Genomic DNA, 17,291 nt, shown 5'->3' on the forward strand with positions numbered 1-17,291 from the left:
GCACTACTCACACCTCAGCCACATCTCTTCAACCATGTGTGGCATCACACACACAAAACACATACTCTTACTCTTCCAGGACAAGATAGCACTTAACAGGTGGCAGCAGGACCTGGCCAGGGGAGGTCAAGCACACCTGCATGACATCACTCCCCTTTAAGAAGGAGACATCATGGCCAGAGGCAGAGCAGGGGCATATTGCCTAGAGGTATTTGGCCACTCCAGCTTCCTTACAGATGCACAACTCTTCCTGATCCCTGACCTCTCCTCACTCTCAAGCTCCATATGGTCTCATCACACACATCCTCCTATCGGTGTTGCACCTTAACCTGTTAGCTTTATCATTGCAGGCTCCCAGAGCAGGTGCAAGACAAGCCTCCACCCCAGAGGAAGAGGAGAGCAAGGAAGAATGCACTGCATCAATGACTAACAATGACACAGGCACCATGCATAACGTACAGTCTATGTTAGAAGGAGATTGCACTGGGCACTAGTGGGCAGCAATCACACTGGGTGGCAGGAACACCACAGGTGCCACCTTGCTGAGAGGCAAGGACACATGCTAGTTCTGCTGTAGAGGAGTCAAATGAGGACCTCGCAGGGCCAAGCTTTAAAAGACTGAAGCATGTACCAAACCAAATGCTTGGCACAGTGGAGAGCCTGTCTGAAAGTTTACAGGTCATGGCTAGGAGATTGGAGCAGTCCACCTCCATCTTGGTCTGTAGTTTCATGCATAGCCTGGAACACATCCTCTCCGGCATGGAGAGATTGGCTAACAATATATGCTTACTGAGGTCACAGCGTCCAGTGCAGTCATTGTGGCTTGCCTGGAATGACAATAGTGCTCCAATGGATGCGAAACAGCTTCCATTGCACTACTTACGTCTTCCATGGAACGGCAAAGTGCTGCAATGGAGGCTCAGGCAGCTGCCAAGGTGGCTTTGGGCTCCTGGATTGAAAGGGGCTTGCACAGCATCTACAATGACCAGAGATCTATCCTCCACCAGATCACTGGGCTGGCTGAACAGAGGTCCCGAGGTCGCGGCATGGGAATCTGGCGCAAAAACTTACTTGCTTCTCTCCGGATGTCAGCATTGCTGTTCCCTCCCCCACCACTGCACCATTCCACTTGCAGTTGCCTGTCAGCCAGACTGCTAAAATGCATGCTGAGATGGTGCAGTCTGAAAAAGAGCCACCATAGTCCACAGCCTCTCAAGCACATCCCAGGAGGACATCTGAACTGCCCTCTTCAGAATCCCAGCTGTCATCACCTTGCCTGCTGCTGACACTGGAGTTGAACTTTGTAGAAGCACCAGATTGGGCAAGAGTACTTATAGATAGCCACTAAGGCTAAACACAGGGTGAACAGTTTAAAAATTGTTAGTTGTGCATTTTCCATTGCTTAATTGTGCTGCCGATGAAGATCAATTATGGTAAGTTGTTGTTATAATTGGTAGTCGTGGAATTGGTGGTCTTCATGGGGAAGGATTTGAAACAACTGGGTGCAGATGATAAACTTCCTGATGGAACCTCAGTCGTAGAAGGTAAATCACGTGGCAACAGTGCTCCAGAGTCTAACGGTGAAGCATGTTAATCTGTTAATTGTGTAACAATTGTTTGATTATATGCAGATGGAGGATGTTAATTGGGGTCTTACTTGAGCACTTAAAAGCAGACACTTACTGAGACTGGTACAGGGTTCCAAGTGAGGATCTACATGTTTGTAATCCTTTGATTCTGTACAATAAATGTGAAGCTGAGTAAAGATCTGCTCCAGCATTATCATTCCGTAACAAGTTTTCAGGAGTTTAACACGGTAACAGAGGATGGTTGCCAAAAGACGAACGTTGGAAACTAGGATTTTTTCTTCTTTAACTTAAAAAAATTAAATTAAATTGTGGAAAATATGACACAAAGAAAATGTAAATTGCCAGGGTATGATTACCCTCTGATGTTCTGAGCCTGAACCATATGAGCAGTGGAAGAAAGAAGTGGATATGTGGACACTGGTTACTTTTTTAAAATTTGAATTCTTTCTTCATTGTGCTCTGTGAAAGGAATTATGCTGTGGTTGATGAAATGCTGCATAAAATCTTAGCTAACCAGCCAAACCGCAAGTTGACAACTGCCCTGGCAATGACGGTTCATGTGAAGAATTTGCTTCAGATGGTTGGAGGATATAGTCCCCATCAATTGGTCTATGAGTGGAATCCCAAATTGCCTTCAGTACTGTGTGACAGTCCTCCTGCTCTAGCAGCTACAACAATTAGTTCCATTTTTTCTGCGCATTTGAATACTTTACATGCAGTGAGATGCGCTTTCATCAAGGCTTAGGTCTCTGAGAAAATTTGCAGAGCTCTGAGGCATCATATAAGTCCATGTGAGACAGAACTTAGTTCAGGAGATTTGGTGTATTATAAAAGAGAGGGCCGCAGGGAACGGAAGGGTAAGGTAATGGGTCGTGATGGTAATACAGTAGTTATCAAGCATGGAAATCAAACTGTTAAGGTTCATTCCTCGTGATTGATCAGGGTTGATTACAAAATCTCAGAATCCGAGCAGGTAATAGATGGAAACGATGCACCTTGTACCTCAAATACTCATGTGTTTTGTGGTGAAGGCTCTGAGGAACAGAATGAAGTAGGTCAAGGGTTGAATAGTAATGAGGGATCATGACACTCAAGAAAGAACTATCACATCCAAAGGACAATGGCCCCGAGTAGGTACTTGGGAGACATATATTTCAGAGGGGTCTAATAAATGGAGGGATGCAACAATTGTGGGACGTACAGGAAAATCTACAGGCAAGTTTAAATATTGGTTAAATGTTCAAGATGATGGACAAGAAGCAAGGTCCATGGACTGGCAGAATGGGGTGAAAGAGTAGAGGGTAAGAAAGTGCATTGCAAGTTTTAAGTGGGCCTGGAAGTGACTCTTGCATAAGGAAGTGATCACATACCAGAGAAAGAGCCTCCGATAATGTGTGAGGGAGATCTTCTAGCAGTGGTCCCTAAAGACATCAAAGAGCTAATGCAGGCCATAGTTTGAGCAGACTCCACAATGAAACTGAGGCGAGACAGCAGTCTCGGAATAGAACTAGAAGCAGAAGACCTCATGACATGCAGTTTTAGTGGCTGCCAATAAACTTGAGGATAAACTAATAAGAGAAGCAAAACATAAGGACTTAGAGAGTAGGAGAGAGTTTGGAGTTTATTCTGAGGTACCAGATAGGGGACAGACAGCTTTGTCACATAGATGGATTTGTACTGAAAAAGTCCTTTCTGATGGAACTTGTAAGGCTAAAGCGAGACTAGTTTCGAGGGGTTTTGCGTTTGGATGATACCGATGTTAGAGTGGACTCTCCTACAGCTAGAAAAGTAATTTTGAATTTTTTTTTAGCTCTTTTGGCCACATATTCAAGGGAGTGTAGATCCATTGACATCAAGTCGCATTTCTGCGAGGTGATACTTTTCAGAGGGAAGTGTTTCTGAAACCACCCAAAGAGGCAGCAGGTGCAGAAGGAAAACTATGGAAACTGAACAAATGCATCTATGGTCTTAATGATGCTTCCAGGGTGTGGTATTTCTCGGTGAGATCTGTTTTGTTGAAAATTGGTTGTGTTCAACTAAAAGCAGATCCTGCAATGTCGTATGGGTATCATAAAGGGAAACTTTCAGGCATCTCCATGACGCACGTTCATGATTTCTTATGCGGTGGTACTGCGGACTTTGAGAAATACGTTATTAATAAGATTCAGGCAGAATTTAAGATTGGGAGTCAGGCTTGTGGGGCCTTTAAATATATTGGTTTAGATATTAAGCTGACTAGGTCTGGAATAACTTTAAATCAACAATCCTATTCAGAGAGTGTTACTCCCATCCTGGTTAATTGTGTTAAGTCATCACAGGACGATGATGACATATCTAAAGCAGAGACTGAGTTATTGCGAAGCTTGATAGGTCAATTAAACTGGTTGTGCACTCAGACTAGACCTGATGTTAGTTTTGATGTGCTGGAGTTAAGCACGATGATGATAAAACATTCTCAATGTTGGGATGTTTCAAGGACAAATAAAACATTAAAAAAAACTAAATCTGGAGAAATGTGTACTGAAGTTCCCGTCCTTAGGTGACCCAAAAAACATGAAGCTAATAATTTTTAGTGATGCTTCACATGCTAATCTTGCTGATGGGTATTCTAATGCAGCTGGCTTCATAATATTTCTGATGGGTGAAAATGGGAAATGTCGTTCTTTAGCTTGGGAGGTTAAGAAAATAAAACGGGTTGTTAAAAGAACTTTAGCTGTGGAAACACTGGGTCTTATTGAGACAGTGGATAAGAGATTCTATTTGTCAAATATTTTGGGTGAAACTCTGAACAAGGGACATACTGAAGATAGGATACCTATTGAATGTTGTGGATAATAGTTCTTTGTAGGACAATGTACACCCAACAAAAAGTGTGAGTGAGAAAAGACTACATATTGACCTTGCTGGATTGAAACAAATGCTGGAGAGAAAGGAAATCTCCAAACTTAAATGGGTAGATGCAAGTCATTAGCTACCCGATGGTTTCACAAAACAAAATGCTAGTACAAAGAAATTGTTAGGGGTGCTAGAGGAGGGGTGTTTTACAATGTAATATGGAATTTATTTTGAAATGTTGTTTCAGCATATTAATCCACGTTGTATTATAAAAGAAAGAAGGGAATCTTAATTGTGTATCAATTGTTTGATTATATACAGCTGGAGGGTGTTAATTGGGATCTTACTTGAGCACTTATAAGCATACACTTATTGAGATTGGTGGAGGGTTTTGAATGAGAAGCTACATGTTTGTAATCCTTTTACTCTGTACACTAAATGTGAAACTGAGTAAAGATAGGCTCCAGCATTATCCTTCCATAACAAGCTTTCTGGAGTTTAACAAAGCGCATCCTTGAAAAGCACTGTTCAATTAAATGTGGGCAAGCATCCCTCCCAGGTATGGGCCGTCTATCTGGATTTGTCTAGTGCTCCCGCTGGTCCCCATCCCCTTTTGGCTTATAAGAACTCTGACGCAATTTCTGGTGTTAACAGCTGGTCTTCCATGATCACCAAATTGTGGAGCATGCAACAAATCACCATAAATCTGCAGACCTTCTTGGCTAAGTACTGCATGGCACCAATTGGCCATTCAAGACATCTAAACCTCTGCGCTGGCTGAGTGGCTCTCATTATGAGTCCTCAGCTCAAGTCTGCAGCTTTTTTGAGAGTCATAAGCCATGGATCAGAGGATATTCTTTGACACCTAGTAGCCAGCCAAGCACATTGCGTTGTGGCTCAAAGATCTATGGAATGAATGGCTGTCACATTATAAATGAATTGTGGCAACTCCCTGGATAGCATGCGTTCACTTGCATGATGCGCTGCTGGTGGTTGCACACAAGCTGCACATTGAGGGAATGGAATCCTTTCCTCCGAGTTCAAATGAGGGGCTCACATGGCCATGCTTCCTGAACCATGGGAAATTCCACAATCCTGATAAATCCTGGCGTTCTCTACCTCTGGTCTTGTCTGGCAATACCAGATGATATATAGTCATTCCTCAGTGTGCAGAACCGCAGAGACCTCCCTTATGCAGAAGTGCATAGAGGATTATGATACGTTACTTATATCACCTGTGGAAGTTCCAGTAACATAAAAATTAAGTGCTACTGTAACCTTGATAATCCTGGCTGTGTTGTCTTAGTGTTCATTCCGCAGGGTCACATACCTCTGCGACAACCTCCTTGGTAAAGCGCAGTCACCGATCTGATTAGGTCACAGGGTATTGCATCCGGTTCTAGTCATCACACTTTAGAAAGGATGCGAGGGTCCTTGACAGGGTGCAGGAGATTTACCAGAATGGTTCCAGGGATGGGGGTTTTAAGTTCAAGCTTAGGTTGGAAAAGCTGGGGTTGTTCTCCCAGGAGCAAAGGAGATTGAGTGGAGATTTGATAGAAGTGTACAAAATTATGATAGGCTTTGATAAAATAAGTTAGACAAGTGTCATGCAAACCCCCACCTGCCAAGAATGAGGCATATTAATATTGTCATATGAACATTGATTTTTGAACTGTTGCGGGAGTGAGGAAATGTTGTTAAACAGATCAGAGGTGGCTGGAAAAAGCATTTACATACTAACAGACAGTGCTTGTGGAGACAAAAGGACCAGTCCCTGACACATTCAACCCACAATGGACTTTGATCACCAGGTTTTGAAGGTGAGGAAGCTCACATTCCAGGATGACTGCCAAGATGGCCCAATCCACAAACAGACGTGGTCAAATCAGCTAGTCACATGACTAACCAGCTGGGCAACCTGAGTTTTTTTGAATTGTACAAACAGTTTGAGAGAGAGAGAGACTGTTTGCTCCTGGACTGAGCAGACCTCTCCTATCTGCTCCAATCTCTTTCTCACGGAACTCCAAATCCACTGAAGACACGTGAACCCCAAGAGAGGAAAGTGTCCTACATCGAACAAGGTTTAAGAAGAATACTGGGCCCCAATGAAAAGCAAGATCTACTTCCAATCAAGGATTCTACAGCGAGCTCAAAGAACAGTAACCAAAAACCATCTTCAGATATTGCCTCAAACCTTTCCACTTTATTTCTTCTGCTCTTTATGCATGCTAGCGTGGGCGCGTCGTGTATCCGTAGGCGTAAATCGAATGAGAGTTTAAGTTTAACAAATTTCAACCTTTCTTCTTTAAACCTAAGAGAACCTATTTGGCTGGTTTCTTTGGCTTACAATTGGAAAGCAGTGAACAAGGATTCACCAAGGGGGAGCTAAAAACAGTGTGTTTAAAATTAAACCCTGTACAGTAAGACCAGGTGAAGGCTGAGAGGGAACCCTAGAACCCTTTCTCACCTGGTTGTAACAAGGAAAAACTATTCCCGTTAACTGATGTTACAAGGACTAGGGAACACAGATTGAAGGTTTTGGCCACCAGATGCAGGGGGAAACGTGAGGAAGAACTTTGTTTTTACACAGCAAGTGCTGATGAACTGAAACTTGATGCCTAAGAGGGTGGTGGAAGTAGACACGATCAATGATTTCAAAAGGAAACTGGATGGGCAATAAACTTTGAAGGAAATAAACTTGCAGGGCTGCAGGGTAGAGTGGGAGAATGGGACTGACTGGATTGCTCTACAGAGAGCCGGCATAGACTCGATGGTCCAAATTGCATCCTTTTGTACTGTAATGAGTCTGTGACTCTGACTCATGTACTGATCTTGGGTCAAGTGAATGTAGGAGTAGTGCTCTCTGAAGATCCTGGGTGCATAGGGCATCCTACCAAAAGCCCTCCTGTCCCTCCCCCTTGCAGCAGCTGGTGTTGCTCTGCCTGGCCTCATCTCCTCTTCCAATTCCTTAAGTGGAACATGGAGAGCCTCTAGCACGAGGCCCATGACCAAGCACTTCCTTTCTCCTGATGACTCCTATAAGTTCGTCTAGTCCAGTACTCACACTTATTAACTGAATCCCTGAGAGAATTTCCAGGAAAAATACTGATAGAGTGTTGAAGTCTTAACAATGTATCCCAAAAAGTTTCCCTTCAAACAGTGTAGTCAGTCGGTCTCAATCAGGAAATGAACACTGAAAGCTGAGCATAGCTTTAAGTCGTGCTTGAAATCCTGAATGACTTGCTTACTCCTGTTCAGCTGGTTGCTGTTAGGAGAGATTGTTAATTGAAGCACTACCCCCAAAATTCCATGCAGCCTTGTTAATGAGCTCTAGTAGGAAGTTTAATTGTCAATCAGCCCCTTAATGATCCACTGAGCAGCTATTCCTAATACACACTTCGACTCTTTATAAAGATGGCATCTTGCGTTAAATGCAGGCTAAACCAGTGTTGCAGCTTAAGACACTATTTTGGCCATGTCGGAGGCTCTTTAGCATCTAAACCATCTGGGGATAATTGCAAATAAAATGTCATACTAGTGATGTCAAGATTAGGGGAGTTTTATTCAGTATTTATGCAGTCCTAGATGCAAAAAGAAAAAAGTTCATTTTCGGGGCTAATAACCTTTCTGCTAAATGAATAAAAATCTCACTCAAATTATTGTTTTCAACTAGCCACACTCATGTCCTTTCTGTGCATTTCATCAGAATAATACATACCCTGATTATCGATAAATCACTGTCCAATGCACAGTTTAGAGAGTACTTATCAGGAAAGGTTGAGCATGCCAGGGCTCTTTTCTTTAGGAAAGAGACGATCGAAGAAAAGTAGTGACCCGATAGAAGTAATGAAGATTATGAAAGGGTTTGATTTTCCACTTGCGGATGAGACCAGAACCAAAGGCCACTAATATAATTTGGTCATTAATAAGTCTAACACGGAATTAAGAAGAAACTTCTTCACCCAGAGAGTGGTGAGAATATGGAACTCGTTACCACTAGTTGTGGCGACTAGCATAGATAAATTTAAGGGGAAACTAGATAAGTATGAGGGAGAAAGAAATAGAAGGATATGTTGATGGGGTTAGATGAAGAAGGGTGAGAAGATGCTGATCTGAAGAATAAGCACCAGCATGGATCTACTGGGCTGAATGGCCTGTTTCTGTGCTGTAAATACTTTGTAAAATAAGTCATAATTGAAGCTGAAACCCAATTCTAATTGAGCTACTACATAACTCATTTCAAGTTATCAAAAAGGTTTTACGTAGAACTAAAATCTAAGTAACTAGATTTTCACAATGCAATTGATGCACTCACAGAGCATTGGTAAATTTTGTACTAAACTGAACTAATCTTATTTATTGAGAACTGAATTTAAAGATATCTGTAGTAGGTCAACTAACTTTTTTTTATATAGAATTGGCGGGAACGTGCAACCTTTCCTTCAATCCTTCAGATGACTTTAGTTAATGTTATGAAAGTGCTTCCAATTTTTGGTTAAATCTTTTTGAGGACTCATATTTAAAGCAGTGGAAGTGGATTTGATTTTGGAAGGTTGAAGATTTCATAGATGTTGGAGTCTTTTTTTGTTGAAAGTTCACTGAAAGGACACTTGAGATGGGTTTGAAAACAACCTTTACTGGACATCACATGCCTTAAGATAAATAAAACAGAAACCTTGGTGACTTGGGGGAGATGTTTACAGAGAAGTGACATGTCAAGATTTATGAGTGGTCAGGTGGTTCTGACTTGCTGTTTGGGGTTTTGCTTCTGAGATATTGTTTCGGTTCACTTGGGGTGTGGACGGTGTTTGAAAGCAGTTGGAGATCAACCTGCCAAGAGAAAAACACCCAGCTCATCTCTTTGCAAAGACCCTGTGAATCCAGAGTGTGATAATTGAAACCCCTGCTGCCACATTTCTCCTGGAAAGCCTACCAGACTATTTCTCGACAACTCCAGAACAAACTACTCCAGAAAAGATGCTAGTGACCCGTCTCCGTACACCTGGAAGCCAGACCAAAAGGGCCAACTGGCATCCTTCCATAGCTTCTCCTTTTTTCCTCAAGTATGAGCAAGTATTTGGCCAAATTATTCCTTTTTTGATAAAAGAGCTCTGCAGAGAAAATTTATCTATTTTTCAGTTAACTGGTGTGTGTGTGTGGAGTGGGGGGGGGGGCGGTGGTTGGGTGGTATTTAAAATGGGAATTTTCATATCAATCTGTGTGTTAATGCCTTGCTTCGTTACTGGATAAGTCTGGTTTTATAATAAACTGATAGTTTTGTTATTTATTGAAGAAAGCCAATTGGTGTATTGTATTCTGGGATAAAAAGAGTACAATATATGATTGACCATATCAGTAACTGGGTAAGCATTTAAAATATATGTTGTGACCTGTGGAAAAGTGGAACTTGAAAAGACAGTGCACTCCTCCCGCCTCGGTCGTAACATTAAAGACTGTAAAATTGTGTTTAAGTTTATACTGAGGGTTATAAATCTGCAGAGAGGCAATTCTTCACATCTGATCAGCAATTATATTTTAGATCAATTTTATCTAGCGCAAGTTGCATTTATATTGTTAGAGCTGGGACTTTTCCCAGTTGAGGACTAGGGGACACTGATATAAGGTTTTAGGCAAGAGATGTGGGGGGGATGTGAGGAAGAATTTTTTTTTTAAACACAGCAAGTGGTAATGACCTGGAACTCACTGCCTACAAGGGTAGTAAAAGCGGAGACTATCAATGATTTCAAAAGGAAATTGGATGGACGCTTGAGGGAAGTAAACTTGCAGGGCTACAGGGTAGAGTGGGAGAATGGGACTGACTAGATTGCTCTACAGACAGCCAGCGTGGACTTGATGGGCCAAACGGCCACCTCCTGTGCTGTTATGACTCCATAACTCTATAAATCTATAAACTTTTTCTAACTCCATTGTTTGCACAGCTAGTTCTGAAATGAAAGCTTCATAAATCAACTTGAGTCCTGTTGGGAACTAGAATATTAAGTTGTGTTTAAGTACTAGAATCAGGAAGGATTCAGAATTGGGAAGGATATCAATCCCTTATCTTAATGGCAGTTGGCAGGAGACATTCACTGGACATGTAATTCAAGCAGAAATGTTTTCAAAAATTAGGACCTTATACAATCAGTCTCTATGAAACTTCCCATTTTCTGGGAAAAGAGTGTATTCAGGGCAGAATGATTTTCAACTTTTATTTGTGTACTCTTTTTAGCTTGAAAGTAGTTCTCCAAGAGAAGTTACTGTGCTTAAATAGGTATATAAATATAACTAAAATTAACAGTTAAAGTCATTGATATTCTATATAGCAATAATTCTGGAAAGACAAAACAAGTCATAGTACCTGGTGAAATCAGTTTGTGTTTCTTGCGTCACTAGTTTCTTTTTTGAGAGTTTTTTCTTCACAGGAGTATAATACCTGTAATGGGCCAGAGAAGACTGTGCTTCATTTTTCAGAATGCGTGGAGTGAACTGTTGTCCATTTGTAAAATGGTGAGCATGTTTCTCCAAAACATCACCACCGTATGTTTTTTGGCGTGCATCCTGAAATGATCTGTAACAAAGCTGGCTATTTGCAAGGCTAGTTGACGAATTGCAGAAAGTTCTATAATGTTGTCTGGGAGATGTAGAGATCTTGGAGCTCAGGTCTGAGTAGCATCGACTGAATGTTTTCTGAGTAGTTTCCTTACTAATATTGGCAGTGGAAGGCAACACTAAAAACTTCCCTTTGGAAGTGATAAAGGTTCGGTCAGGAGTCATGCAACTGTTTGCCAAGTCTCTGGTAATCTCATTGTGTTCTAGTATGGATGGATTCTGTCAACCAAAGATGAAAATGCAATGAGCATGTGAAAAATGTTATTTACAAAGTAATTCACCATTGGAACAAGTTAAGTTGTCATACAAATTCACTATGTATAGACATTAGACAGTAAAACCTTTTGATATATGGCTAACCAACAGGAGATGCCTTGTGCATAGCTCCTATGAGCAGCATTGTACAGTAGAGCATCTGAAAGTCATCTATCCAAAATGGCACTACAAGAATATGAATTTATTGAAGGGGTAGGCAGGATAACGTTTGAGGATGTGTTCACCTCAAACACTAATTGAGAATTGAGGATTCTAACAGTGACAATGACAAAAAAATAAAGAATAAAGAAGAGTACAGCACAGGAACAGGCCATTCGGCACTCCAAGCCTACGCCGATCTTGATGCCTGCCGAAACTAACACCTTCTGCACTTCCGGGGCCCATATCCCTCTATTCCCTTCCTATTCATATATTTGTCAAGATGTCTCTTAAACGTTGCTATCATATCTGCTTCCACCACCTCCCCTGGCAGCAAGTTCCAGGCACTCACCACCCTCTGTGTAAAAAACTTGCCTCGCCCATCCCCTCTAAACTTGCCCCTTGCACCTTAAACCTATGTCCCCTAGTAACTGACTCTTCCACCCTGGGAAAAAGCTTCTGACTATCCACTCTGTCTATGCCGCTCATAACTTTGTAAACCTCTATCATGTCGCCCCTCCACCTCCATCGTTCCAGTGAAAACAATCCGAGTTTTTCCAACCTCTCCTCATAGCTAATGCCCGCCAGACCAGGCAACATCCTGGTAAACCTCCTCTGTACCCTCTCCAAAGCCTCCACGTCCTTCTGGTAGTGTGGCGACCAGAATTGCACGACATGGAGAGGTTTTTAAGGATAGCCAGCATGGATTTGTAAAAGGCAGATAGATCATGCTTGACTAATCTAGTTGAATGTTTTGACGAAGTAACAGAAAGTTGATGAAGGGAATGCGGTGGATGGTGTTTATATGAATTCTAAGAAAGCATTTGATAAGATGCCACATAAAAAGCTGGCATACAAGATTGAGGCTCACTGACTAGGAGGGTCAGTGTCCAATTGGAATAAAAAAAATTGGTTTAAGGACAGAAAAGTGAGTCGTAGTAAGTGGTTGTTTTTCAGACTGGAGGATGGTCAACATTGGTGTTCCCCGAGGGTCAGTGCTGGGACCAAAAATGACTTGGATCTTGCAATACAGTAGAATCTCAAAATTTGCCAATGACACAAAACTTGGAGCTGTGGCAAACAATGAGGATATGAACCACCTGTAACAGGACATAGACAGGCCAGCAGAATGGGCAGAGAGGTGACAGGTGGAATTTAATACGGGCAAATGTGAGGTGATGCATTTTGGCTGAAGAAATAGGGAAAGGCAATATATACTTAATGGCACAGTTCTAAAGAGTGTGCAGGAACAGAGAGACCTGGGGGTGTATGTGTATCAATCTTTGAAGATGGCAGAACATATTGAGTGTGGGGTTAGTAAAGCATATGGGATCTTGGGCTTCATAAATAGAAACACGGAGTACAAAAGCATGCAAGTTATGCTGAACCCTTACAAAGCTTTGGTTAGGCCCCAACTGGGGTATTGCATCCAGTTCTGGTCACCACACTTTAGGAAGGATGTGAGGGTCCTTGAGAGGATGCAGAGGAGATTTACCAGAATGGTTCCAGGGATGGGGGATTTTAGTTGCAAGGCTAGGTTGGAAAAGGGGGGTTGTTCCCTTTGAACAAAGGAGATTGAGGGGCAGATTTAATAGAAGTGTGCAGGATTATGACAGGCTTAGATAAATTAGACAAGGAAAACTGTTCCCATTAACTAATGGTACAAGGACTAGGGGACAGAGATTTTCTGGGCAAGAGATACAGGGAAAAGAACTTTTTTACAGCAGGTGGTAATGACCTGGAACTTGCTGCCCACAAGAGTGATGGAAGCAGAGACAAACAATGACTTCAAAAGGAAACTGGAGGCCAACTGAAGGAAATAGACTTGCAGGGCTACAGGGATCGAGCGGAGGAGTGGGACTGACTGCATAGCTCCATGGAGAGCTTGCATGGATTCGATGGGCTGAACAGCCTCTTTTTGTAGCATAAATGACTGACTCTAAGTCAACCAAGCAGCTATACGTAGGCAGTAATCATTGATGCTACTGGTTCATTAGGTGCTGATGCTAACAGGACTCTGAACAGACTCAACCAGCAGAGCACCGAGGATGCATGATTCGTTATATTCACTAACTTTGACTCAAAACCTTACCAACGAAAAGTAAAAATTGGTCAGGAATTATTAGCTGAAGCCAGATGATTTAAATATTGTGTTACCTCAATGGCTTGGTACTAATCAAGATTGACACTATAAAACTATATGGTGATGAGAGGAAGAGACAATACTGTTATCCGAAGTGTTTAGAAGAATTTCAGTCAGTACTAAGTTGTTCATCAATGTTTTGTAGCTGGTGTAAGGAACATGAATAAGGACCATAGATAATGCTGGGACCAAAAGGCTTATGGCACACATTGTTCTGAAGGCAGTAATGGTCAACATTCCTTTATTTGATTAAGCCAACACTGACACCTATACCCTCAAGGACTTTCGAAGAGGTGCAGATTTAGCGATTGTTTAGGCATCAGCCAACATCAAAGAAATTACATCAGACAGTCACCTGCTATCTAGTCACAAGTGCTCAGGACAAAATGCAATCCCATTCAATGTTGGAGGATGGAGGATCACCTTCCAGTATTTTGGCCTTTTTGTAAGCTTTTCAACACTTGTGAGTAGATTGCTTACCCTTTGAAGTTGTGGGCAAAGAAGAAATAGATACTTGTGTTACTGGAAATTCCCAACAAGACGTATAAAATTTGAATCTCCTACTTGGATCAACCAAAGCAAGCTTTAAGGCAGCTGTGACCCTGCTCCTTGCAGAAAAGGGTGAAAACTGATGCATTTCCAACTGAAGAATTTTCATTCAGGAAAATAAACGGTGGTCCAACTAGTGAGCAAAAGACTTTTTTTTTTAAGTATTCAAAATGGCTATTAGTTCACTTTGAATACTTTTTCAAAGGTGAAGAGCAGGGATGGGTCTGGGCATCTCGTGCGAATCAACGTTCTCAGCAGTTGGCTGTTGAAATCAAAGTACCACTCACAACTGCTGGACAAAAACCTAGAAAATTGCAAACTTTGATAAAAGAACAACTGCAAACTTGTACTGTACTAAATTGCGGTAGATCTTTGTTATGTAAATATACACCAAATATGTTGACCTGTATTTTGTATAATAAGTTTCTATTAAAGTTATTGTACAGAGCTAAAATGGTATCATTGAAGCCCCATCGGTGCCTAATCACGAATTTCTATTGGACAACATGGATATAATGCCTTGAATATAGAAAAATATCACAAGGCACTTCAAAGAGGTGTAATCAAAAAAATAGAGGCAGAGAAAGAGAGTTTGGGGGGGGGGGGGGGGGTGAGGTGTTGCTTGTAGGGCTGGAGGTTACAGAAATAGGGAGGGGTAAAGCCATGCAAGGACTTAAACATGAGAAATTTAAATTGGAGGCATTGTGGGATTTTGGAGCCAACGTATGATAGGAGGATGCGATTTGGGAGCACAGTTTTGGATGACTTGAAGTTTATAGAAGGTGAAAGATAGCCTGCAGTTGAAAAAGACTCAGTCTCCAAACAGTCTGTTTCAGGCTGAGATAGTGGCCAGAGAGAGGGATGGAATTAGTAGCAAGGGTACAGATTTGCAGCAGGGGCTGAAGACAATGACTACGGTCTTCCCAGTATTGAACTGGGGGAAACTGGAGTTCATCTAAGACTGATGCTGTAAAACTTTCCAACAACAAAGGAGGATCAAGAAGAGTGGTGGAGCTGCAGATCTAATTTCTGTCAGCGTGCATGCTCAGAACAGGCATGTGGCCAAGAAGAGTGGAACTAAATTTTAAATGGAACAAAACTTCAGGAACTACTGGATCACATTGTATATCAATCCCAATCATAACCAATTTATAAGCTATCACAGAGGAACTCGGGCAGCTTGTGACTTTGTTCAGGGCTTGGGAACACCACTCACTTGTAGGTGCCAGGTGATTCAAAAAAATTTTCATGACAGGTGGTTGATTTTCTTCATATGATTAGGTAAAGTAAATGATCCAATACTATCAGGATGTGATAAGGAATAGGCCTCTTTTAAGGAAATTAGAGAGTGAGGCAGTGAAGAAAATCATATGAGAGTTTGCAATTGAAAGATCATGAAGGATTCTCAAAATTTTGAATGGTAAAGTTGATCACAGGATCCTGCCACGTAGCCACTCAAGTTAATAAGGTATAGAACACGAGTCATTCTACTGGTGTCCCACTGGAGTTATGGCAAGAGGCCCAATGGTCAAGTAAATTTGGCTCCCAGGTGTTTTAGTTCAACACCTCTGCTCAGGAAACAAGTATAGTCTGAAAAACAAAGACTACTGAATGTGGCAAGATACCTGGTCCTGAAAGGAAAAATTAATTAATTATTTATTGCCAATTTAAAATCCATTCTCAGGTTCATAAGTAACAACATATCACTTCTCCAACCAGTGAAAATCTTGTAGAGTATCTGAATTGATTAAATAGCAATCGTTGCACCAGAAGGTATAAGGAAAAAAACATCACTGTCATCACAAACCAATACCAATTTTTAGGTCCATAGTAGTTAAAAACATAAATCAGCAAGGTTCAAAAGTGGGGGGGAAATATATGCAGGAACTTTCTTTATTCACTCATGGATGTGGGCATTGCTGGCAAGGTCAGCATTTATTGCCCATCCTTAATGACCCTTGAGAAGGTGTTGGTGAGCTGCCTTCTTCAACTGCTGCAGTCCATCTGGTATAGGTGCACCCATAGTGCTGTGATGGAGGGAACGCCAGGTTTTTGACCTCGCAACACTGAAGGAACAGCGATATATTTCCAAGCAGGATGCTTTGTCCTGGATGGTGCTGGAGTTTCTTGAGTATCGTTAGAGCTGCATTCATCCAGACAAGTGGAGAATATTCCATCACGTTCCTGACTTGTGCCTTGTAGATGGTGGAAAGGCTTTGGGGAGTCAGGAAGTGAGTAACTTGCCACAGGATAACCAGCCTATGGCCTACTCTCATAGCCACAGTATTTATGTGGCTGGTCCAGTTACGTTTCTTGTCAATGGTGACCCCCCCCAGGATGTTGATTGTGGGGGATTCAGCAATTGTATTGCCATTGAATATCAAGGGGACATGATTAGATTCTCTCTTGTTAAAGATGATCATTACCTGGCATGTGTGTGGTGCAAATGTTACTTGCCATTTTGTCAGCCCAAGTCTGAATGTTGTCCAGGTTTAGCAGCATGTGGGCATGGACTGCTTCAGTATCTGAGGAGTCGTAAATGGTACTGAACACTGCGATCATCAGCCAACATCCCCACTTCTGACCTTCTGATGAAGGAAGGGCATTGATGAAACAGCTGAACACGTTTGGACCTAGGACACTGCCCTGAGGAACTCCTACAGCAATGTCTGGGGCTGAGATAATTAGCCTCCAACAAATACAGCCATCTTCCTTTGTGCTAGGTATGACTGTCCCTAGAGAGTTTTCCCCTGATGCTAGGTATGACTTTGTCCCTGGAGAGCTTTCCCCTGATGCCCATTGACTTTAATTTTGCTAGGGTTCCTTAATGCCACACTCGGTCAAATGCTGCCTTGAGGTCAAGAGCATTCACTCTCACCTCACCTCTGTAGTTCAGCTCTTTTGTCCACATTTGGGCCAATGTTGCAATGAGATCTGGAGCTGAGTGGCCCTGGCAGAACCCAAACCAACCATCAGTGAGCAGGTTATTGCTGAGTAAGTGCCACTTTATAGCACGATGACACCTCTCATCGCTTTGCTGATGATTGAGAGTATAATGATGGGGAGATAACAGGCCAGATTGGATTTGTCCTTTTTGTGAATAAGACACACAGGGGCAATTTTCCATTTTATTGGGTAGAAGCCAGTGTTGT

General features: G+C 42.0%; 1 protein-coding gene across 3 annotated transcripts in view; it reads right to left on the minus strand.

Annotated features, from left to right (window-relative positions):
* Positions 1-17,291, minus strand: part of LOC137373683 (spermatogenesis-associated protein 7-like) — a 75,831-nt gene that overhangs the window by 22,278 nt on the left and 36,262 nt on the right. For all 3 annotated transcript variants that reach the window (XM_068038847.1, XM_068038848.1, XM_068038849.1), the window contains one exon: positions 10,783-11,252. In XM_068038847.1, coding sequence (XP_067894948.1) covers positions 10,783-11,252 — 470 coding nt within the window. The remainder of the gene's footprint in view (positions 1-10,782; positions 11,253-17,291) is intronic.

This window comes from Heterodontus francisci, chromosome 9 (assembly GCF_036365525.1).
Source record: "Heterodontus francisci isolate sHetFra1 chromosome 9, sHetFra1.hap1, whole genome shotgun sequence".
NCBI classification, from domain to species: Eukaryota; Metazoa; Chordata; class Chondrichthyes; order Heterodontiformes; family Heterodontidae; genus Heterodontus; species Heterodontus francisci.